We start from the raw sequence: 26,215 nt of genomic DNA, 5'->3' as shown, positions 1-26,215 counted from the left end.
AGTCTTAATAGCCTTACAGAAAAAATCCCCAAAGCCAAGTCTCTCAAGGGAGTGGAAGAGAAACTGATGCTCTACTGTATCAAATGCTTTATAAAAATCTAAAAATAATATGAAGCTATCCTCGGTTATTAGGTCTGAGTAGTCAAGTATGTCTAATACTAGTCTGACATGTTAGAAATATGTCTGTTCCTCATGAAGCCAGACTGTGTTTCATCAATGATTGCATCCAGGACTTCTTTAATTATCTTGTAAGGCTAATATCTTATAGTCATTATTAAGAAGACAAATTGGACGCCAGTTATCGATGAGCAGCACTTATTTTTTAGGCTTAGGTATCAGTGTTATTAACCCCTAACTCATTGTAGGAGGGAGAACATTGTTTTTAATACTCTCTAAAAATACTTCAAATAGGAAGGGAGCTACTTGTTCAGAAAATAATTTTAAAATTCTGATGTAATTCCATCAACACCTGGTGATTTATTGTTCTTTAGATGTTTGATAGACTCTATAATCTCTTCAACTTTCACACTGTTTAGATTCTATATCACTGATAGAGTGAACATTATTCAGTGAGTCAAAAAAACATATCTGTGGATTCCTGACAGTACGTAGAGCTATACAATTTTCTGTAAAAATTGCTACAGTATTTAGCGATTCATTTTTGGTCATCTGTAATAACACCATCAATGTTTAACTTATGGATAGTGTTATTTTTAGAGTGAAATTTCTCAAGTCTAAAGAAATAGGATGAATTCTGTTCTCCCTCCTCAATCCATTTTTTCCTAGATCTAATAAAGGCTCCTGCTTTTAATGTATATATATTATCCAGTTTATTTTGTAACTCAATTAGTTCCATCTTCTCCTCCCCCGAGAGGCCGGCTGGGGACCTCTGAGAAAGGGAAGTTATCTTAATGATCACCTTTTCCTCCTCAGCTCTTCTGGTCTTAGCAAGATTACTACCATATTTTCTAAGGTATTTGGACACCTCAAATTTAAAGAGCTCCCAGTTCTTGCAATAAGGTTTTTCTTCACAAGCCCTTTCCCAAAAGTGTGAAAGCAGATCTTTAACCTCAAACTTAACTATATCATTATTTAATAATGAGCTATTTAGCTTCCAGTAGGATGCTCTACCAAGGTTAGTATCAGGGGTAAATATTTTTGATATCAATGTAAATGGCCCTATGGTCTGTGAGGGGAGTAGTACAAATATTTGTAGTAACACTCACTATCAATACATTTGGATATAAGCCAAAAATCTATTCTGGATTGTCTGGAATCTGTTTTGTTACTCCAAGTGAATGATCTGTCGGCCGGAAACCTCTCTCTCCATATATCAGTAAGATCAAACATTAACATAAAAAGTATTAAACCCAAATTCTGATTGGTTGGTCTACCTGGGGGCCATCTATCAGTTGAATTATCTATAGTAATGTTAAAGTCCCCTCCTATCAATAATAACGAATTCAAGAAATGTAGATAACCAATGAAGTATACGTTTCTCTATAAATTCAAGAAACTTATCATTCTCATGTTTGGTGTTGTACCTGTAGAAGTTTACAGTAATGAGCGTAATCTCATTGTAACTGATCACAAGACAAATAAAGTGACCAAAGGGGTCACATTCCGAGTGTAGAATATTACCACCAAAGGTATTTTTCATTGTAGTGACGCCAGCGGAGCATTCAGATCCATGGGAAAGCTAAATATCGTTGCCCCACTGTGATCTCCAGAAGTTGGCATCAGCCGAAATTGAGTGAGACTCGTGAAAAAAGCAAAAATCTGTTCGAGATTGTTTAGCAAATAAAAATAAGGCCTTGCGCTTCACATTGTTTCGTAACCCCATAGCATTAAGAAACTATAGACAAAGACAAAACAACAAAGATTATATAAAAGTATAAACTGTAGTAGGATGAGTCAAAAACATGGGAGCAGTGAACGTAAACGATAAGGAACCGAGATCTGCACCATTTAAGTCAACTTAAAGTGAAAATAGCTTATTCCATCAACTTTGAGCTAGATGTTATCCGGCTTTTGAAATTCAACTCAAATGAAAATTATGTTCAAGACCAAACCAAGGGTTCTTGTAGTAAGAGAGATTAAAAACCCTCTTTAGTGTAATCAGGAACTATTCTGAGAAATAAAATGCAAAATAATAATTTAAATAAAAGGGTACCAACTATTTTAAGTGCATATGAAAACTGATCATGAAAATAATTGAATAAAAAATGTTTTACATATACATGTTCCTAAGACCTTTATCACTTTGAAATAATAACTAAATAGAACAATAACCGTGTGAAGTCAGAGCAGACCTGTATGCCATTTAAAACAGTATCTTAGTTACTGTATACATAAACAATTAATACAGCTTCTTCGTAAGTTTGTAAACATAATAGGCCTTCTGGTCATACAAGAACAAACTAATAAATTGAAGTACCTGAGTATTCCGAAAAATAGTCACCTGATGCTTGTTAGGTAAAGTTAAACAATACAAGGAAAATGAGAATACCATGGCTGAAACCATCAATCTGTTTCTTCTGGTGAGATTTTAGGGAGGAATATGGATTTCTGAACCGTTGATGAAGCCTCGTCTTCTGACGAAGTAAGCAGCCTTTCCCTCATTTCGTGCTTTCTTGATCTTATTGTTTGAGGAGAGTGCACAATTATGAACTTGAAAATGTATGAATAAACCAATTAGGCACATTTGGGTAGTATTGATACAACCTTCTGAATAGATTTGCAAGATTTCACTGGATCACTCAAAACTTTGCACATACAGTGCTGTCATCTAGTGGCCAAAATCTAAATTGCGCTTGGGCTAGAATAGTTCATTATGCCCTTTTTCTTGCTTTTCAAAGATGAAGTTTTTTTTTTCTTTGTATTATCTTTTACCAGATCTAATGTGTTATATTCTCCTACATCCCTTTCACATTTCCACAAACGTCAGTGTTTCCTTTCAAATTGTATCAATAATATTCATATCCTTGTTTCAGGGTCTGAGCTACAGGCAGTTAGATTTGGGTATGTCATTTTAGGCGAAGATTGAAAAAAAGGGGCGAATCCTTAAAATGTTTTTAAGCCTATACCTAACTATTTTCCTAACCGTAACCTCATTTTCCTAGCCTGTTATGTTAATTACAACCTGCCACGTTAATTATCCTAACCTGCCAGATTAGTTATCCAAACCTGCCTTGTAAACAGTCCCTGGTTTGGGATTGGGCCACGACTAGTACTTTGTGTTAATCTCTCATAGAAAGACAACTCGGAAACTTCCAATTTGGCCGAGTTTTCCACTTGGAAAGTATCATAAACAACCAATAGGAAGCTCTTTGCAAATAATTTACGTTATATGTAAATATGTAAACACAGCTGAGCAAATTGCGCAAGATTTTTGTTCTGGTTTAACGGAGATTAATTTTCTGTAAATACCTCAATGACGGTATAAGTAACTGTCCAGTGAAAATATCACTTAAAAGTTCATTGTTTGTTAGCTCATACTCAAATAATGTTGTTGACTCGTCCTATACTCGTATTTGACGCCAACGCATACATTTGAGAAAAACCCCATCTCAAAAATGCTTACTATTTCAACATATAATGTGAAGTGAGGTTGGCTCATTGGCTGTGTTGGCCAATCAGCGGTTGACTTGTGATTAATATTTTTAATGCCCTGTATACACCCCCAGCAATATGCCCACATCATTGTTATTGGGGTACGCCCAAAGCATTCAAACACCGAAAAGCTTATTTTCAACATATTTAATGATCATCTTTTGGTAGGAAAAGTATTTTACTCATATTGTAAATTATAGGTCATATTTCATAGAAATCTGGAAACACTGGGCAGTTACTTTAACACAAAAATATTTTATTTTTTAAAGAAAACGTCAATAGTCGCCGAATAAATGAAAGTTATTTGACAAATGTTAAATACAGATGTTGAATCAGCTATGTGAGTACAACAATACACACATTAAACATTATCAAGGATTAAAAAACAAGTTCAGATTACTTATGTCCATTGTGGTCCTCTTATGAATATCTTTCATCTTCAGTTTGCTCCATTGTTCACGCATCTGCAAGCAAAGCAGCAACAACACTGATAAACCATCATACCTGGTATAAACACGTTTAAAGAGAAAAGGAATTGCAACTTCTCCATCTGCTTTTAATCGAATTTATATTTTTACTTCATTTTTAGATAATTAATTAGTGTACATCCTATCAAAGACTACAACAAATTCCCTCTTCACCTTTTTTTGCGTTGGGCGATGATTTATGAATATGTCCATTGTGTTTTGAAGCATTGGGCTACTTACTTTTAGTACAGTTGTTATAACTCAGAACCTTGTTTTTTTGCGCTAGTAAAGACATTGTGGATCCTATATAGGCTACTAAAGCTAGCACAATAAAACATAATGCCAAGGAAACTCAACGCAGGCTAAGACATGAACACTTTCCAGAAATGTATTCAACAAATCAAAAATCAACCAATCAAATCAGTCAAATTAGAAAAGAGGATTCAATTAAAACATCTAGAGTAGGACTACAGCTAATGTTAAATATATACATTATTATAGCTTAAATAGACTATTTTGTCGTTAACATTTTAATACTTCAGTCATATCCATAGCCCACTCTAGGCTAATCCAAAAATGCAGTCTAATGAAAAAACGAATGAACGATTTCCACATGACTATTTAGACTGGTGCCAATAACCTAGGATGGGATATCTCTTCAATTCAGTTTATGATGTCTCTATCCAACTAGACTCCGAGATATCTTGTGGTTTTGCGTCTTCAGAGACACTCGTTGGCAAACTCTCCTTTGAAAGTGAGAGGACCTCGTCAAAGTCCGCAGTACCAATAGCGTGTCCATTAGTCCAGCAGGACAGAGCCGGGCTAGACGCACCGCAATACTGGGGTGAGGTAGGCGCAAAATCCGTTGGTTCTGCGTAATAAGTAAGGGCTCTACCCGAACTGTCCGTTGCGGACAGCTGTAGGGCCTTTCCAGCTGTTGCATATGACAGCAAAGTTGCCGTGTTTCCAGTCGCGTCATTTGTGCGGGAGGCATAGTCCAGTCTGTTGTTGTTCGGTGTCACAAACCATCTCGGGGATGCCGCCATCGTGTCCTCCTCGCTGGTTTGCGGTGACAGCATGCTGTTAGTTAAGGGGACGTTATAGTCTAGTCCAGACGTAGCTCCTGCGCTAGGGCGGAAACAGGATTTGGCATACGTGCTGACGAATTGGTGCTGAAGGAAAGAATTAGCAAGTGCATATCTGGCACCGGGCACAAACTGGGCGTAGGTCGAGTCACTCGGCGATGGCGTCAACCGGTCACTATCGTAGCCTGTGTAGATTCTAGAGACATCCAAAACAATCAATTAGGAAATTGGAAAATAATACAAATGAGAAAGACCTCAAATAAAACTCTTCCACAAGGGTGAAGTAACAATGGCATGCAATTATTTAAAAAAAAATTAGCGGACGACTTACACCATTAAGCCTAATTAATCTCCAATAGTTCCTTACATTATATTTAAAACACTAAATATTTGAAGAGAATATTGGCAACATTTTTTAACTTGTCTGTCCACAGGAATTCTGACACACAAACGCATACATTTCCAATTGGACAAAAATATGCACGTATCCAAATCCGTAATGCATTTCAAGCCCGTTTACATCATAATGTAGTCCTTACCTTTAAAGCTGGTATTGAAGAAATCATTAAAAAAACATATGGTTGTTTTAGGAGTGACGGCAACGTCACCAATAAATGGGGAAAAGTCGTGCGTAAAGCATAGTCTAATTTCGGAACAAACCACATTAAATGTGTTCATATTTTAGTCACAATTTGTGATTCTAATAATTTCAATAGAATAATATTTAAATATGTAAGGATATTAGAAAACAAAACAATGGCTAGGCTAATATATTTTTACTTACTTGTCATAATTGTCCCGAAAACCTTTTGCGAAAGGATTGTGGTCTATTTTCAGCTGTGTTATCTGAAAGAAGAAAATAAAAACATTAAAAAGGCCTAGCCTAGTCTAATGTAAATTTGTGAACCACTTTTACCCCAATAGGAAAATATTTGCCTAGCCCCAATTTAAAAAATGAATCAATATTTGAAAGAACAAATTTCTTTACGTCTGTGTTCTGGTATGCTGTGACTGCAACGAATTGCGTCTCGGGGAACGTAAATGACTGTCTGGGTTGACTTGCGTTCTCGGCCCCATCCTCGTGCACCTCGACCACATTAAGACGGGGTTGGTACCTATGGAGGGACTGAACGACAACCATCTGAACAGAGGACATGAAAAACAGGTGTTAATTGGGGCATCTGTGATCATCTCTAGAGACAATGCACAATTTGAAGATTTTTTTTTTTTTTTTACACTAAAGACAAATACACTCTGAATTATTTCATACAATATGGTTGATAAATACATAAAAACTAATTTTGTATAGAAAATCTCTCAATGAAACGTCTCTAGACTTGAATATAGCATATTTTCAAGACCTCTTTCACCGTATATATATATGAGACTGTACGAAATTAGGATTATATTAAACGTACCTGCCCTGCACTTTCCAATGCCCCTTTATTATTTGCCAACTTCAGTTTTCCAAAAGAAATTTCTTGACGCATCCAGTGCGCGCCGGTGTTCGGAGAGTCTGGATGCATATAGGCCTTGTTCCCTATAAATTAATTATTGAAGACATTACTCACTTTCTTTGTCAGAAAACCTCACTTGGAGAGAATAGAAGGGGGACAAGAAAAGTAAAATCACTTGCCTGTCCCATTTGACTCAGCTTTGCCGCAGGGTACCCACTGTCCTCCTTGGAACCGCCAGTGATTAGGGTCCGCGAGACTGACGTCCACAAAAATATTGTAATTTGCCGTCGGATCAAGTCCAGATATATTAAAGCTCAGGAAGGGAAACATTCGTCTGTAAGAATAAAAAAGAGTGAGTTTTATTTCATTTACAAATTCCTAAAGCCCGCTAAAACTTTACTTAATAAGACAACGAAATTCATTCTAATTTGGACTATTGCTGTTTATTTGTTAATAAACCCCAGGCGTTTTCAATAAAGATATCAATCTTACTTCGTCCAAATAAGTACGGCAGTTTGCCCACTATGTTGACATTAGCTAACCTTATGCAAGGCAAGCGAGAAAGTGAACGGGTCAATACTCACCGCCCCTGTTTAGTGATGATCATCTCTGTTTGGTGCCTGTGAAACGTGAGCCACAGAGCCCTATTGCAGAGATAAACTTGCGCTTTACCAAAAACCATCCCGGTTTGCATTGCTGAGCTCTTGTGGAAAGCACCTCCTTGGTGGCCATGCCCGTATGGCTGGGCGTAAAAATATCCGGGCGCTGGGAAGCCTTGAGGTGACGTAGTGGTCAAGAGGCTATTATATGAGCCTTGCGTGACCACAGGATGGTGTGCCATGTAGTGACCCGAACTGGTGATGGCGAGGGCCGGGTAGGTGGCTCCGTGCAGTGTCCGGTGTGGGAACATGGTACCAGGCGAGGTAGCAGACGCGGACTGAGCTTGGCTGGGGCTGGGCTGAGACGAGGGATACGGTCCCTCTGTAGATCCATGGAAGTTATGACGATTGTCACAGACGGTCTCTTGAGCAGAATGCCTACTGCTTCCCTTGTCGCCGTCACCAAATGAGTCCTCCGAGTCGATAAAGTCGTCTGCGTCTGACGGATTTGTCATCCCTGTGGTTTCTTTATTAGAACGTGTTAGGTTCCTCTTTTCAGTTCAGCCCTTCACTTGAGGAGAGCATAGGGTGGTACTGGGTAGCGAGTTCAGACCTGTCTGAGCTGTGGTAGTCGCTATCCATATTATTGGGCGTTGGATGTTGAGATGCGAAGATATTGGAGCTGCGCAAGTAGAATTACGCGCAACACAAAAAACAATTTGGTTAAGGTTACGCGTATCACATGTAGGGAATATGAACTCCAAATACTCTTGGAACGAAACTAATGAAACGTCTACAATTGTTACCCTTTACATTACAGAATAGGGATAAGGTTTATAAGTAGACTGTACAAACAGTTATATTTCTAACAGTTATAGAAATCTCTCTGATCATGTTCGTTTTGCTGGACTGGAACTAAATACTGCTGTTTTTATACCTCTAGTACCATGTGGCAGGTAGATTATATATTTAAACATGTTTATAGTTAATGACAACATTCATATTTCATCATTAAACTTTTTTTAAATCAGGAAATATTACTAAATCTTGAAAGTGGGCAGGGTCATTTTAATGTTATTGGAAAACAATGCTTCAAGGAGTGTCAGAAGTGTCATCAACTATGGCATAACTAATTGAAAAATGACAGCTAGTGACAGCTGGTGTAACAGTTTAACTTTGCGTCCGTCCCCTCGCCCATACCCGGGCGCGAACCTGGCAGCTAGGCAAGATTCACAGGGTGTGTCGGAAGTGGCACCTATTCACTATATACAGTTGAAGTCGGAAGTTTACATACACCTCAGCCAAATACATTTAAACTCAGTTTTTCACAATTCCTGACACTTAATTCTACTAACAATTCCCTGTCTTAGGTCAGTTAAGATCAACACTTTATTTTTATGTGAAATGTCAGAATAATAGTATAGAATGATTTATTTCATATTTTATTTCTTTCATCACATTCCCAGTGGGTCAGAAGGTTACAAACACTCAATTAGTATTTGGTTGCTCGCACACACTTTTTCAGTTCCAAAGTACGTTCATCTCTAGGACACAGAACGCGTCTCCTTCCTGAGCGGTATGACGGCTGCGTGGTCCCATGGTGTTTATACTTGCATACTATTGTTTGTACAGATGAATGTGGTACCTTCAGGCATTTGGAAATTGCTCCAAAGGATGAATCAGACTTGCGGAGGTCTACAATACTTTTTTGAGGTCTTGGCAAAAAAGAGTTTTCCAAGCTGTTTAAAGGCACAGTCAACTTAGTGTATGTAAACTTCTGACCCACTGGAATTGTGATACAGTGAATGATAAGTGAAATAATCTGTAAACAATTGTTGGGAAAATTACTTGTGTCATGCACAAAGCCGATGTCCTGACCGACTTGCCAAAAAAGTTTGTTAACAAGAAATTTGTGGAGTGGTTGAAAAACAGGTTTTAATGACTCCAACCTAAGTGTATGTAAACTTCTGACTTCAACTGCACATGCAATACATTTGACCAGGACCCAGGGAACTACATAAGGATTAGTGTGCCATTTCAGATGCAGCCATTCTGTATAAATGGACCAAAACTTTCTCTCAGACCCAACTGAGACCAACCAGTCGAACCGCAACACGTCCCCCATGCTGCTGTTCTGTATATTATAGATACAAGTCCACGGTCTACCTTTCATACACATTTATTTTTTATAAAACAAAACAGAGTTAGAATATGAACAGTTAAATGCTGGGGGGAGGGGAGGCTTCACTGAAAGACCACAGTATCCAACATGGCGGCTAGGCACTGAACAATGTTGGACGTCATCAGGACGTCGACGTGCTCCTCCAGGTGCCTCTTGGGATCCTGCGAGAAGAACGCAGTTAACAGGTTAAGGAATGGGCATTTATGATGATCGCCAAACAGTTGCATTCAGGTTACAGCGAGGACGGATACCTGCTTTCCAACGTTCTTGATGGCCAGCTGCTCAGGGGTCATCTTATCCTCTTCTTCGACAGCCTGTGATAGAACACAGGGACATTGATTCTCACTCAGACATTAACATTTAAAGCTGGGTCTTGTTCATTATGGCATGTAAAGTAAAAAACATTTTGCAACAGAATATGAAAAAGTGTGGTTTATTTGATTTGACCTTAAGAAACACAGAACATACAAACATCAGATGCATCACACCTGGCCAGACCGCTCACTTTCAATATTTAAATAATAAATCATTCCATTTTCCTTTGTGTGAATGATGGTGCATTGATTGATTTCCACGTTTTTAGTTTACGTTTTTTCAAGACGAGAGATGAGAATAGAATCGTCCAACCCATCAGGTATCTCACTACCACCCCATACACCATGCCTATATCTTGAAAATTAGTGTTTCTGATTGGACAAGTCCAGGTAGTCACTCCCTGTTTCAGTCCATTTTATTCTATTTGAATACTAATGAACACCACCCGGGATAACTCATGCAGTTTGCCCACGCAGACTGGTCTCAAAATACTTCCAGGCCCTTCCACTTTCCCCTTCTGATCCCTGCTTACTCACCTTGTTGTAGTTCTTGGCCAGCTCCAGCATCTCCTTGACGATGTTCTCGTTGAGCTTGCAATGCTCGCTGTAGTCCTGCAGGGTCAGGCCCTCCATCCAGCTCTTCTTGTGCAGGTTCAACAGCATCTGGGAGGTCAAGGATCAAAAGTCACTCAAGGATCATATGTTAATGTGGCAACCAAGAGAGGATAGAGGCACCGTGTACATATGTTGAACGGTCGCACAGAAGATGACATCACCTGTCATTCAGGCAGGACTACATACGGGTAGGCATATTATGAAATGTTACTCTCAGTGGTGTAATTATAACGAACTCATTCAACTACGACAGTCAACAGTCCTCGTCTTTTTCTGATATTCTACACTCCCCTTAAAAAAAGATGTCATTTTGACATAGTATAGTAGATTTTCAGTAACTTCTCACACCTTTTGCTCGAGTTCATTTTTCCTGTAGTTGATGGTGATGGAGTAGTAATGCCTGTTCAATCCATGGATCAGAGCCTTGGAGGAGGACAACAGATGATTGAAATAAGAACAGAAACTCTACATTCACTTGCATGTTAAAAAACACAGAGCTGGTCAGATGCGTGCTGGTCAATGGCGCCATGGTCTTACCTGGATGGAGGGCTTGTTCAGATGCCCCAGGTTGGAGGTGGTTTGCCTGGGCTCGTGTCCCAGAACCATCATGTTGGCATTGATCAGCCGGAACGCATCGATAACAACCTGCCCGAAATAACAAAAAGGAACCACGTGTTCTCACAGAGAGCAGAGGAACAGTGTCCGCGTCGATTTCAATTCAATTCCTGAGCAGAAAAATAAAATATATAACGAAAAAAATTGAAAGAATGCCAAGTAAGTACAACACTGTGCTTTGGATCTAAGCCATGAGGGTAACGTTAGTGTGTGAGAATACTGTGAAAGGGAGAGTAGATGACTGGGGACGGAGGGAGATGGTACCGTCCCTGATCTGATGTTCACTAACTGCTGTAACCAGGCTGTCACTCCAGATGTGTGTAAACCACACCGAAACCACGGCCATGCCTGAGTGCAGTTCATGTCCCTAGTCACATCCTATTACTAGGCCCTAAGTTGCATCCTTTCAGGTGAGTAGACATTGCATAGTCATAGCAAGGCAAAGATATGCCACCATGCTATGAGGCTCTGCCAACTGCGGTTATGTGTGAAAGCATGACAGATGAGTGGCTCACGGTTACATTCATGTTAAAACATTGATGGAGTTTATGGCGGTCCTGACTTATTCATGCCTTTTTTACTAGATGTCACCCTGAGACCTGTGTCCATAAATCACTGTGAAATCGTTTTACTACAAAGCATAGGAAATTAGTGTATTAAAACACATTTAGCTCTTTTCTCTCACTGGTCTTGGCTGCGTTAGCCAAAGATTAAGTACTCGAATTTTAATACCCGCGTCGCTACAAATTAACTCTAGGTTATCGTGTCTTGTGAGGAAGTGGGTCACACGAAGGAAAGGTGCCCGATCACCGTGAAACGACTGGCATTATTGTTATGTTCAATCTATGTGGTTATATAGGCTGCTCATTGAATGGACCGTAATGTATTGTGTACAACGATATTCCGAGCGGCAGACAGAGTGACGAGAGACGAAGAACGTGACAGGGAAGCAGGACACTGCCATGTTCTGAGCATATCAAGAGTAGGCTACATCTTCCACCAGCAAGACTTGGCCGGGAGACACCCTTTCCTCTAAGGCAGAGGGGTGAAACCTGCTAAAAACACAAATATTTCAAAACGAGGATTAGCAAATGTGCCCTGGTATTTGTATGTTTGTAAAAATGTAATGTATATATTTTAATATTCTCTCTCACGCTTGGGTGGCAAAATATTATTAAGACTAAAAAGGTTTTAAACCATCCCCTCGGTCATCAACACAATACTCTTAATAGCAATCTAATGAAATATCTTTATGAGATCGCCTGTGCTTAGAAACCATTTTTAATGTAAAACATTGGAGAGCTAACTTTCATTTCTAGTGGTGCACTCTCCTCTGAGCGGAGATCACACGTTGAGATGGAATTGGCTCTCACACCCACAGACAGCTCCGTGGAGGTGATAATAGACAGCTCCCCGGAGCACAGAGGCAGGAGGAGATGGAGGAAGTGCCATATGGGGCCCGTGAGGGTGGAAGAGAGAGAAAGAAACATAACAAGGAAAGGAGGGTGGTGGGGATGGGGATGGGGGTGTATGATCAGTTCTAGATGAAGACATCTCAATCCCAGGAGATGTAAGAGTAAACAACCCTACACGGGCAGAACGCTGTTAGCTAAAATCTCTAACGATTTGAATTTCCACCCAATCAATCAATCACTTGATTTTATGATTGGATGGATTGAAGTTTGCAGCCACGAGAAAGTCAACCTGTCACACAATTTGCATACAAATTCAATTAGAACATTGCTGAATAAAAAAGATAATCAAATCACCAGTCCATTCACAGCATTGGTATGTGCCATCACAATCATGGTGGTTCATGGATGCAAACTGATGAAGGCCCAAAAAGAAACATGCAGCAACAAAAAAAATCTGTGTAAACGCCTGTTCCCATTTTCTATACGTGTGCTGCACAAAAACCGGAAAGTCACACCTCTACTCAATACATCACATTGAATTTAGCTTCACACTTTTTTACTGTATAATAGAAAAGGCTACTGCAGAAAATAGCTGATTTGCTCATACCCAAAGGCCTACCTGTGATCGGGCAGGAGGAATGTAGTTAGGAATACAACTGCATAATTATCTGCATTTACATTGTGGCAGTAAGGGGAAGAAACACTAGGCCTATATGAAACCATCTTTAGCCTACTCTTCAGACAACTACACACATAGCCTACACTCACACCTTCTCTCTCTCACACCAAATGTTAGGCACCAAACAGAATTTAAAGTGAAACTGACAGCGTTTGAACTACTTTGCAGATATGAAACAAACAGACAACCATAATATGAAAAATATAAAATTCCCAGTTTATGCTTCAAAACAAGCTTTATAAGACTTTCAAAAAATAGGTTATATTTGACTCAGAATTCCATGGCAGTACAGTAAGGCATTATTGGCAGATTAGATGGATGCAGTTCAATGGATGATTCATATAATTCACCAATACATTTCTTGGTAGTCCAAAAAATATTGCTAGCAGGTTGTAAATCAAAACTGGCCTGGGTACATCGTTTGCTGCCTCCACCCATTTGGGGTGCACTGTTTCAGTTTCAGTGACTGAATATTTTTAACAAAAACTGACGACTGTAACTAAGGCTGGGAATGTCAATACAATCAAACTACACTGTCGCGCCACTCATCTGCCACCATCACATCACGTTTCAGCATAATAATACACATCCCCATGTCGCAAGGATCTGTACACAATTCCTGGAAGCTGAAAATGTCCCAGTTCTTCCATGGTCTGCATACTCACCAGACATGTCACCCATTGAGCATGTTTAGGACGCTCTGAATCGACGTGTACGACAGCGTGTTCCAGTTCCCGCCAACATTCCACAGGCCACAATCAACAGCCTGATCAACTCCAAACCGCTCACCCACACAACGCCATACACGTGGTCTGCGGTTGTAAGGCCGATTGGATGTACTACCAAATTCGTTGGAGGCTTATGGTAGAGAAATGACCATTAAATTCTCTGGCAACAGCTCTGTGGACATTACTGCAGTCAGCAAGAAATGTGAATCGCTTTGCTATCTAGCTATGTTGAATTTGAACAACATCCACAGTTAGCATATCGCTTAGTTCCGTTTGTATACATTTGGCATTGATCAAATTGGCAGGCAGGCAAGTTCCCATTCAGTTGTCAAAACGTGAGTTGGAACAAGCATGCATTGGCAGGCAAGCTGCAGAAGGATGAGCAGGCTAATATTCCCCATCATTTATCAGTGCAATTGAGACGGCCAACTAGCTGAAAAAGTTTGAGAGGGTTTCTCTAATGTTCCCTCGTTAGATTTTAGCGCATCACATTCTGGCTAGCTAGTTGTTGATCTTATTGTTGTTGATGTGCATTGGAAACTGAGTGAGCGAGCCTACCTTTTCATGGTTGTTTGATCAGTAGGACTGAAGTTCCTAAATGTAAGAGGACTCCCATGGTATTTACAGAAATCCATTCAGGTGTATTTTATGGCTTTTGGCAAATGCGTTCTAATGATATAAAGTCACGCTGTTGCTACTGCCTGGTAAAACACAGTCCAGTTCAAATTGAATGACGGGTGGCAAATGGCTTATTTGCATATAGGCCTACGGTAACTCTGATTGGATAATTATTAGACGCTGCAGTAAATACAAACGCACGGCCGCTTTCCCACTTTTCACAAATGCCATACATGACTATACGTCACTCGCAAACATTCTATGAATTTATGAAAACAACTATATCTAAGCGCTCGCTTGTCAGAAAATGTAAAGCAATGGTGTTATATTCTTCCTGGGGGTGTATATGATCAGATTTTAATAAGACTTATGTTGCCAAAACGCCATCAGTTCCAATTTAAGGAACACCAGAAAAAGAGACTGATTTTTGATTCAGATTTGATTTACATTGATCAGGAATCCTACTGTTGAATCATCTCTTTGAGTAGGCCATCTATCCCTGTTTCCAGTGCCAACCAAATGTGCATAGCCAAGGTACCATGCTAGCTAGCCAGATAACATCACTAAACAAGGTTTAGTTTTTGGTTCGCTATCAAACCAAACACTAGGGCCCGTGAGTAGTTTAAAACCGCCCGCGTCATGGTTAAAGAAATTGTACGTAGATGAGAGGGTGTGTTAAACTACTTTTTTAGCACCGCTGTGCCTTGGTTATAGGTACGAGGCAGAGTACCGTAGATCAGCAGTCATGTTGAAAGTTGTTCTGCACAACGGGTTACCAATTAAATAAAAAAACAATACTTTTATAAATGAATTCATAGGCTACTATTTCATCCCTAACTAAAATATAGGCCTAGTCCCGACACATCTATGGTTGCTAGCCAAGCCGGCTGGCCGTTCATTCCATCAGTTGTTGCAAACCAAATGGTAGAAATAATGTCTAGATGCCTTTTACAGTCAAGGTAATGCATTGGCTTACTGAAATTATTTCCCTTTGCTTGTAGCCTAACATTTGGTTTGCAACAACGGGGGTTAGTACAAACGTTGCAGTCCGCCTCTCGATTTGCAACATCGTTTTTTGGGGGGAATTATATTTTTACCCCCTCTTTTCGATCTTGACTCATCGCTGCAACTTCCCAGCGGGCTTGGGAGGCGAAAGGTCGAGTCATGCGCGCTCAGAAACAGGACCCGCCAAACCGAGCTTCTTAACACCCGCCGCTCAACCCGGAAGCCAGCCACACCAATGTGTCAGAGGAAACACCATCCAACTGAGGACGAGGTCAGCCTGCATGTGCCGGCCCGCCCTCAAGGTCACTAGAGTGCGAGGAGCCAAGTAAATCCCCCTGGCCAAACCCTCCCCTAACGACGCTGGGCCAATTGTGCACCGCCCTATGGGACTCCCGATCACGGCCGGTTGTGATACACCCCAGGATCGAACCTGGGTCTGTAGTGACGCCTCTATCACAGCGATGCAGTGCCTTAGACCGCTGCGCCACATTATTTCAATATTGAAATTTGATCTCCACTGTCTTATTGAGAATTTAACTTGTCAGACTTCCCCGTGATAAACCGTTTTTTAGTATGGCTTCGAAAGCGTCCCAACGAATCACAATGCTTGTTTTAACCAACCCCTTGTAGACGAAATTATATAAAATGTGCGCTAATTCATGGTAGAAAGGGGAGAAAGTAGCTCTGGGCAATATGGGGTATAACTTTTGAGTGGATTGGCCTAGAATCTCACGGTTTTCAGTGATGAAAGGTGCAAGTAGGACTGTCACTGTGCTCTTTTTTCCCCCACTATGGCAGTGGCACTCAGAAGCTGCGTGACAGCAAAGCCTAGTCAGACTGGCCTGCTTGCTCTTACAGGTGAAATGAAAAGATACTATCCACTTCGTGAGCCACTCCAATAACTAAGCAAATGTAACAAACTCCATCACTGTCAGCTCTCTATCACAGCTAAATTACATTTTAAAACTGATGGAGATGCGCAGAAAGTATGGCGGGAGGGAAGCAGCTGAGTAGGCTATCGGCTGGTTAGGAATGCAGCTGGCTGCTCACAACAGTCACAAGTGATACTGGATGAAGCACTCATTCTGATATGACATCTGACATCTGATATTCTATTTGTAGGATGCGTAGGGATGCATTCTGTGCTCAGTTATTCATTTCGATATGCGAAACATACACCATTATTCATTGTTAAGAGTATTGGCACATCACGCGCCCTACATACACTGTTGTGCAGCTACCTGCCTGTGCTACCATGCTGGGTTTAGTAATAAAGCATCCAAGCTACTCCCTCGCTTCCTCCAACGCTGTGTCTCCAGCCTGCCTCGCTACTCACTGGACCCTATGATCACTCAGCTACGCATGCCTCTCCCTAATGTCAATATGCATTGTCCATTGCTGTTTTGGTTAGTGATTATTGTCTTATTTCACAGTAGAGCCTCCAGCCCTGCTCAATATTCCTTAGCTAGCCCTCTTGTTCCACCTCCCACACATGCAGTGACCTCACCTGGTTTAAATGGTGTCTCCAGAGACAAAACCTCTCATCGTCACTCAATGCCTAGGTTTACCTCCACTGTATTCACATCCTACCATACCCTTGTCTGTACATTATGCCTTGAATCTATTCTTCCGCGCCCAGAAACCTGCTCCTTTTACTCTATGTTCTGAACGCACTAGACGACCAGTTCTTATAGCCTTCAGCCGTACCCTTATCCTCCTCTGTTCCTCTGGTGATGTAGAGGTTAACCCAGGCCCTGCAGTACCTAGCTCCACTCCCCTTCCCCAGGCGCTCTCATTTGTTGACTTCCGTAACCATAAAAGCCTTGGTATCATGCTTGTTAACATTAGAAGCCTCCTCCCTAAGTTTGTTGTATTCACTGCTTTAGCACACTCTGCCAACCCGGGTGTCCGAGCCGTGTCTGAATCCTGGCTTAGGAAGACCACCAAAAACCCTGAAATCTCCATCCCTAACTATAACATTCTCCGACAAGATAGAACTGCCAAAGGGGGCGGTGTTGCAATCTACTGCAGAGATAGCCTGCAGAGTTCTGTCTTATCATCCAGGTCTGTACCCAAAAATCCACCTTTCCAGAAACAAGTCTCTCACCGTTGCCGCTTGTTCTAGACCACCTTCAGCACCCAGCTGTGCCCTGGACACCATATGTGAATTGATTGCCCCCCATTTATCTTCAGAGCTCGTACGGTTAGGTGACCTAAACTGGGATATGCTTAACACCCTGGCCGTCCTACAATCTAAGCTAGATGCCCTCAATCTCACACAAATTATCAATGAACCTACCAGGTACAACCCCAAATCTGTAAACACGGGCATCCTCATAGATATCATCCTGACTAACCTGCCCTCTAAATACACCTCTGCTGTCTTCAACCATGATCTCAGCGATCACTGCCTCATTGCCTGTGTCCGTAATGGGTCTGCGGTCAAACGCTCCCTAAAACACTTCAGCGAGCAGGCCTTTCTAATCGACCTGGCCCAGGTATCCTGGAAGGATATTGACCTAATTTTGTCAGTAGAGGATGCCTGGTTATTCTATAAAAGTGCTTTCCTCGCCATCTTAAATAAGCATGCCCCATTCAAAAAAATGTAGAACCAGGAACAGATATAGCCCTTGGTTCACTCCAGACCTGACTGCCCTTGACCAGCACAAAAACATCCTGTGGCGGACTGCATTAGCATCGAATAGCCCCCGCGATATGCAACTTTTCAGGGAAGTTAGGAACAAATATACACAGGCAGTTAGGAAAGCTAAGGCTAGCTTTTTCAAACAGAAATGTACATCCTGTAGCACAAACTCAAAAAAGTTCTGCCACACTGTAAAGTCCATAGAGAATAAGAGCACCTTCTCCCAGCTGCCCACTGCACTGAGACTAGGAAACACTGTCACCAACGATTAATCCACAATAATTGAGAATTTCAATAAGCATTTTTCTACGGCTGGCCATGCTTTCCACCTGCCTACCCCTACCCGAGTCAACAGCTCTGCACCCCCCACAGCAACTTGCCCAAGCCTCCCCCATTTCTCCTTCACCCAAATCCAGATAGCTGATGTTCTGAAAGAGCGGCAAAATCTGGACCCCTACAAATCAGCTGGGCTAGACAATCTGGACCCTCTCTTTCTAAAATTATCCGCCGCAATTGTTGCAACCCCTATTACTAGCCTGTACAACCTCTCTTTCGTATCATCTGAGATCCCCAAAGATTGGAAAGCTGCTGCGGTCATCACCCTCTTCAAAGGGGGAGACACTCTAGACCCAAACTGTTACAGACCTATACCTATCCTACCCTGCCTTTCTAAGGTCTTAGAAAGTCAAGTAAACAAACAGATCACCGACCATTTCGAATCCCACCATACCTTTGCTGCTATGCAATCTGGTTTCCGAGCTGGTCATGGGTGCACCTCAGCCACGCTCAAGGTACTAAACGCTTTCATAACCACCATCGATAAGAGACATTACTGTGCAGCCGTATTCAGAAGACCTGGACAAGGCTTTCGACTCTGTCAATCACCACATTCTTATTGGCAGACTCAACAGCCTTGGTTTCTCAAATGACTGCCTCACCTGGCTCACCAACTACTTCTCAGACAGAGTTCAGTGTGTCAAATCGGAGGGCCTGTTGTCCGGACCTCTGGCAGTCAGACAACACCATTCTGTATACTTCTGGCCCTTCTTTGGACACTGTGTTAACTAAACTCCAGACAAGCTTCAATGCCATACAACTCACCTTCTGTGGCCTCCAACTGTTCTTGAATGCAAGTAAAACTAAACGCATGCTCTTCAACCGATCGCTGCCCACACCTGCCCGCCGTTCAGCATCACTACTCTGCACGGTTCTGACTTAGAATATGTGGACAACTACAAATAGTTGTGGTCTGGTTATACTGTAAACTCTCCTTCCAGACTCACATTAAGCATCTCCAATCCTAAATTAAATCTAGAATCGGCTTCCTATTTCGCAACAAAGCATCCTTCACTCATGCTGCCAAACATACCCTGGTCAAACTGACTATCCTAATGATCCTTGACTTCAGCTATGTCATTTACAAAATAGCCTCCAACACTCTACTCAGCAAATTGGACGTAGTCTATCACAGTGCCATCCGTTTTGTCACCAAAGCCCCATATACTACACACCACTGTGACCTGTTTATACTACCCACCACCAAAGCCCTATATACTACCTACAACTGCGACCTGGCCCTCTCTTCATATTCGTCACCAAACCCACTGGCTCCAGGTCATCTATAAGTCTTTGCTAGGTAAAGCCCCGCCTTAGCTCACTAGTCACCAAAGCAGCACCCACCGGTAGCACGCGCTCCAGCAGGTATATTTCACTGGTTACCCCCAAAGCCAATTCATCTTTTTGCCACCTTTCCTTCCAGTTCTCTGCTGCCAATGACTGGAACGAATTGCAAAAAAAATAAAATCACTGAAGCTGGAGACTCATATGTCCCTCACTAACTTTAAACATCAGCTGTCAGAGCAGCTCACAGATCATTGCACTTGTACATACCCATCTGTAAATAGCCCATCCAACTGCCTCATCCCCATATTGTTTTTGTTTTTTTTGCACCCCAGTATCTCTACTTGCACATTCATCACTCCAGTGTTTAATTGCTGAATTGTAATTACATTGCCACTACGGCCTATTTATTACCTTACCTCATTTGCACACACTGTATATAGACTTTTCTATTGTGTTATTGACTGCACGTTTGTTTATTCCATGTGTAACTGTTGTTGTTTGTGTCGCACTGCTTTGCTTTATCTTGGCCAGGTCGCAGTTGTAAATGAGAACTTGTTCTCAACTGGCCTACCTGGTTAAATAAAGGTGAAACACTTTTTTTTATATATATATATATATATATATATATATACACGTGTTCCTGTAGGTTGTTACACACAGACAGTAAAGTGACGTAAGCCCGAGCAACGCGAAGTTAGCCGAGGCAAGCGGGTGGTAATGTTAGCTTGCCAACTTAGATGCTAATGTAGCTAGCTAACGTCAGCTAGCTAACATTTATCACACACAAAGTTGTTATTTGCACTATTGAAACATACATGCTTCTCATCAACTATAATCACAGCATTATTTTGCAGCCAGGTTGCATCCCAAATTTCCCAACCCCCCCCTACAAAACGTAGAATATCGTTGAAATGTGACGAGTTTGCATGCCTGTGGTTATTGGACGTACCTTTCCTTTGACGCTCTGGATGGGGTCCACCACCACGGCCACGGCTCTCTCCGACAGGGCCTCAAAACTCTGCTGGGTGTTGATGTCAACGCCTGACAGCCAGCAGCCAAATCCGGGGTGACTGTGGTACCAGCCCACCACCATCTCTGGTCTAGTTGGAGGAGCCACCGCACAACCACCTCAATTATTTTAGTTCAACACTATTACTGCACAGATGCCTTTCTTTGTGTCTATTTTACACATTTCTTTGTTTTATTGTTACAAATGACATCTGTGTGACTTTGTCCTGGAGATTCTATGCCAAACCAATAGTGGCGTACTAACTAATCATTTTTGTATTAATAAGTCCATATGCATTTACCTGCCAGTCTGCTTAAGCATATCCAACATTTTAGCTTGGAAGACGGGGTCCACGGCCTCCACACTGACACCCTATTGGAGAGAGAAGTGCTATTACGCAAACACCGGTGGAGAAAACGTCACATGTATAACTATAGAGTTACATCAACATTGTCCTGCGAGGTCTGTTAGTGGAAATGGCTGGGAAAACGTACAGTTCCTGACTGCGGCATGGCGAACACGTCAATCACTCGCACAGTGTAGTCGTCCACAAACTCGCCCAGCATCAAACCCATGACCTCCATGGGCACACCAGCACGCCCGTGCTTCAGCATCTGAAGGAGATGGAAATACATGGTGCGACGTAGACGACTGCCATGGACACACATGTAACGAGTTGGTATAAATTATAAATGGCAACTACTGTTTATTTCCTTCTTACCTTGAGCAGTGCCAGTGAGGAGATGTACACCTGCTCTGCAGTGTCTACGGCGGGGGCGTCTGTAGGTGGGCCCTGAGGGGAAAATAACAGCTTTCAGGCTATAGTTTACTATCACACAGAGGTGGTTAGGATGACAAAATACAGCTTCACTGCAGTTTATGATATATTAGTATTATATTATTGACAAACTGATGATCATTGTTTAAAGGTAGACTCAGCGTAATGACGTTGCCATGAGTGGCACCGCAGATATTGAGATGAGCGAGATGCAAGACTTCGCTTTCACAGTGTCTGTGCATGACCACGGGGAAGTTGAGCCTCGTGCTTCAACGCTCTTAGTTGTTGCGGAAATTGACCAACTATGCTGTTTACTTTATGCTTCTACGTCATATCGTTTTGTCTACCTGTAACATATTTTGTTGACAATAAACACCACCTTCAATTTGACGTTAGCCTAGCCACTAGCCAGTGAAAAACCCAGCAGCATTGCAGTTCTTGACACTCAAAACGGTGTATCTGGTACCTACTACCATACCCCATTCAAAAGCACTTAAATCTTTTGTCTTGCCCATTTACCCTCAATGGCACACATCCACAATCCATGTCTCAAGGCTTAAAAATCGTTCTTTAACCCGTCTCATCCCCTTCATCTACACTGATTGAAGTGGATTTAGCAAGTCAAATCAATTAGGGATCATAGCTTTCACTTGGTCAGTCTGACATGGAAAGAGCAGGTGTTCCTAATGTTTTGTACACTCAGTGTATGTTCAATATCCTGAAAGTAATATTGTAATTTAAACAGTGATCTGAAACCCTGCATGTCAGAGAGGAAGAGGTTAAAAGAAGACACCCCCCCCCTATTTTTAACACCTCTGTAGGGTGCCAAGGCAGCCACTTACTGGAGGTGTTAATTGGCAAATTCAACGCCAGTCGGGAGCAAGCTCCTCATTGGCCTCGCCTTGCAATGCTTGGCCACTACGAACACAACAAAGTGGGCTCTTTTTATTTCTCTCACCAAAGAGCGCCCCAGGCCCTTTTGATTGGGCAGGGCTACACTACTCTAAAAACATGTTCCAACAAAGCATGCTCGATAATAGCGCAAGGGAGACACTGCAGTGGTTAGTCAGCCTACACCATAATTCTTCACTTTCGATTAGGCTACTTAGAATTTGTTAATACATATTGAACAGAATGCCTTAATCTATTCTCACTATCCAGTTCACATGAAAAATAATGTTTAGAGCTAATAGGCTATAGCTAGGAAAACTATTCAACTTTGCAGAGGTTATTGAGTGAGGCAATTGGCTCCCGAGTGGCGCAGTGGTCTAAGGCTCTGCATCTCAGTGCAAGATCCATCACTACAGCCCCTGGTTCGAATCCAGACTGTATCACATCCGGTAGTGATTGGGAGTCCCATAGGACGGCGCACAATTGGCCCAGCGTCACCCGGGTTTGGCCTGGGTAAGCAGTCATTGTAAATAAGAATTTGTTCTCAACTAACTTGCCTAATAAAGGTTAAATAAAAATATATATAAGTAGGACATTTTTATAACACTAACTCTTAACCTGATTTTGTGGGCTATAGGGCAACAGACTAATACTTACAATATTTAAGACAGCAGAGCTGTGCCTGCCTATTCCACCCATCTCAAGTCAGAATCAGTCCCTGTTTGGTGATCAGGGATAAGATAGGTGTTGTAGATATATAGCTAGGATGGTTATAGCCCAATATTAGAGCTCTGATTCATTATTGAATTAATGAGACACGGTCTAAAGGCATTCTATAGCGACAGCGTCCGAGATAAGTCATGGCTGAAAACACACCTGACCCAGTCCGGGCATTCCTCCTCCAAGCCTCAGCAGCCTATCCATTTCTGTTGAGGGAAATAAACAGCAATGAACGTCAACCCTATTTATCATCTTCAACCCGATTACTTTCTAAACAATATGCATTGTTGTTAGATAGTAAACTACAAAACAGTTGTTAATCTATTTAACCAAAAGGCAGTAAAAAGAGCAGGATGGAATGACATGATGGCATAGTTTGCCAGTTAACGTTAGCTCTCAGACAATATGATTTTGTGACAACGCCATCTGTTTCACAGGTAGCTAGCTGATTTTCCAGATTAATCTGGAACGTCTGCTTTCAGACAGTACCATCTAGTTATTTTTCCTGACTATTATATAACTAGATACATTAAATTGTCTCATCACAAATTCTTGATAATGACAGTCAAGTGACTACGCTAACTAACGACGTTGACAGTTAACGTTAGCTAACGTTACATATTATAGATAGTTGGCTAATCAAGGTAATGTTATCCACCAGAACAAATAAAACAAATGTTAAAACGCGGTATAACAAATTCTTAATAAAGAGTGGTCCCTGTCAACTAACCAACATGTTTGACTAAGTTTGCTAACGTTAACCAGATAAACTGCCTAGCTCGCTTGCTAGCGGTAACGTTAGCATAGCGACAGTTAGCTAGCTAACGTTAGCTCTTTCATTGCACGAGAGTCGAAAACCCGAACTAACTAGATAGCAACTTCTTCGGCGTGGATTATTTTCTGCTAGGGTAGTGACAAACATTTGTGGGAGTGCGATCTTACCTATTCAATCTGTCAAAATGGTGTAAAGAATAGTCGCGTGTGATAACTATTGAAGTCTAGCTTGCTACAATGAATCAGCCAGAATTCCTCATTCAAAACAAATTCGTCGGAACATTGGGTACTTCCGGCGCCTTGATGACCACTTCCACTCTCCGCTACATTCTGCTGTAGGTCGCTTTCTAGAAGCAAGGGGGAGCTGAATGCAGCTGACTCGGTGTCCCTTAAGCTGCACCAGCTTGTAAAGCAGTTTGTGCATTTAGTACAGACCCAAATTGATGCTCAAAGCACCAAATATTAGTATGATACAAACTAGGCTAACAAACCTGATCCAACCTTTGGGACAATGTATTATTGCCATTGTCCCTAGCTACCAATGTGGGCATCCTAGTGCAGCCTGCTATAATTGTCACATCATACGATTATATTCCCCTGAGATCTGTAGCTTGTTTGTCGTGCAATGACTAAAAGCTGTTTTTGTTCTGCTTCCCGTCTCACACAATATATAACTGTTGGTCCCCCCATTTCCATCCCTGGGGTTTTGACACATTGTAATTAGCTTCTTACTACACCCCCACAATGGCTCACATACTCTTCTCTTTATGGATTTCTAGTATAACCAACATTTGGGTGGCAGGCAGACATAGCCTACACAGAATGAGGACACATCACAAAACAGTTGTGGAACATGTTCTTTGGTTTCAAGCCAAGACCAACCAATAGCTGAAATTACAGCTCATTAGTCTCCAAAGTGTCCAATAGAAGTATAAGAAATTGGTTTAAGCTACAGAACCATTGTCAACAATGACAAATAGAAGATGGGGGCAATACGATCACCACTTAACAATCACACATACTTTATCTAATGTGCCAGTTGCTGTAGATCTCTACATCTGTTATTGGAAGGCCGTACCTCAGCATCAAAGGAGGAGTCAAATAGTGAATCACACTCAATTAGTATAATAACAGTCAAGATAATTACACAAGCAAACTACCAGTGAGAGAAAAAAACACCTAGTGATCACATCTGTCACACGGAATGCGTGTCAGCCATTAAATCGTCTATCTTTGTCTGAGGTGTATCACCAAGCCGCCATGTCCCCAGCTAATCAGTGGAGGTGTTGGCAGGAGAACGTTTGTTTCTCTCTCCATCTACACCTCCCTCCAGAACGCCTGTCACATCAGCGGAGGTGAAAGGTCACCCCGGCGCCATCTGCTCATGGCGGGGGTCCTCCGCCAAAAGATGCCAACCACACACTGTGCAGTAGAGTAGACCAATTAAAAACAACGTTGCCTATTTCGTTCCGAAAAATGTATGAACGTGTCACTCCCAATCCCTTGAAGTGAGTTGGATGTGGGGTGCATAGTGACAGACAGGTGGTTTAAAAAACAACCCTTTGATTACTTCCGTAAATATCTCAGAATGTGCATCAGAGCACAATTATTTTGCATTGGTATCAATGGGGAGAGAAGTGAGTGAGTGTTATTATCTTTTAATCAAATCAATAAATGTGTTTATTTCATAGAGTGTATGTAGGTATTTGGTTGGTTCTGCTTCTTCAGCTGAATCGAGGGAAAATGCTACAGGACTGTTACAATGTAACAACTAACGTAAATTACACTGTGAAAACACCAAGATGACATGTTGGCTATAAAATTATATTCATGGTCTTCCATTCATATAAACCCTTAGTAAATAGTTCAAGTTAGACATAATTCAGAAGATAGGTTAAAAAGGTCCAATGCAGTTGTTTTTATCTCAATATCAAATCATTTTCTGGGGAACAATTAAGTACCTTACTGTGGTTTTAACTGAAAACATGGTCACCAGGCAGGCTAAAACTCCATACCATCAAAACGGTCATGGCGAGAAGGGCTCCAGCTTTTGTCAAATTAATGTAAAAAGTTTCCAACCGTAACCTAATTCTCCTCACCTGCTACGAAAAGTCAAGTCTAACATTAATTTGACAAAAGCTAGATCCCTTCTAGCCATCACCCACTCAAACAGCTCTTACACTAAAAGGGCATTATCATTACTTTCATAATTTCACAGTATTATTCCAACCTGATAGTGTGGAAATATAATTATATTCAGTGTCCAAAGGCCATAGAGTGAATTGCGAGTAGTTCCTCATATTTCTGCTCCAATCAGAAATCCACTTTCATCCTGACTCCACTGTAACTGTTCCTTTGGTCTTCTTCCTCCACTGTAGGAAAGTT

General features: G+C 41.5%; 1 protein-coding gene and 1 pseudogene across 1 annotated transcript; both read right to left on the bottom strand.

The window, feature by feature from the left end:
• Positions 1–3,856: 3,856 nt before the first annotated feature.
• LOC120033421 lies at positions 3,857–8,562 on the bottom strand (annotated as a pseudogene).
• An 821-nt stretch (positions 8,563–9,383) lies between these two features.
• On the bottom strand, positions 9,384–24,129 carry LOC120033411 (26S proteasome non-ATPase regulatory subunit 14). The gene is made up of 11 exons (XM_038979764.1): positions 23,999–24,129; positions 23,213–23,262; positions 21,389–21,460; positions 21,162–21,281; positions 20,969–21,039; positions 20,608–20,758; positions 10,869–10,976; positions 10,680–10,754; positions 10,254–10,379; positions 9,654–9,716; positions 9,384–9,563 (listed from the first exon to the last, which is right to left on the bottom strand). The coding sequence occupies exons 2-11, from the start codon at positions 23,258–23,260 to the stop codon at positions 9,465–9,467; spliced, it is 933 nt and encodes a 310-aa protein (XP_038835692.1). The 5' UTR covers positions 23,261–23,262; positions 23,999–24,129; the 3' UTR covers positions 9,384–9,464.
• Between the last annotated feature and the right edge of the window lie 2,086 nt (positions 24,130–26,215).

This window comes from Salvelinus namaycush, chromosome 40, assembly GCF_016432855.1.
Source record: "Salvelinus namaycush isolate Seneca chromosome 40, SaNama_1.0, whole genome shotgun sequence".
NCBI classification, from domain to species: Eukaryota; Metazoa; Chordata; class Actinopteri; order Salmoniformes; family Salmonidae; genus Salvelinus; species Salvelinus namaycush.
This window is presented reverse-complemented; position numbering and strand designations above follow the sequence as displayed.

What these genes read in the sequence shown, in the direction of transcription:
- LOC120033411 (XM_038979764.1), bottom strand. Translation starts at nt 23,260, where the DNA reads ATGGATAGGCTGCTGAGGCTTGGAGGAGGAATGCCCGGACTGGGTCAG. An exon ending in GAATGCCCGGACTGGGTCAG is followed by an intron (nt 21,461 to 23,212) that starts GTGTGTTTTCAG and finishes TTTTCCCCTCAG; the next exon opens with GGCCCACCTACAGACGCCCC. An exon ending in CCATGCCGCAGTCAGGAACT is followed by an intron (nt 21,040 to 21,161) that starts GTACGTTTTCCC and finishes TCTCTCCAATAG; the next exon opens with GGTGTCAGTGTGGAGGCCGT.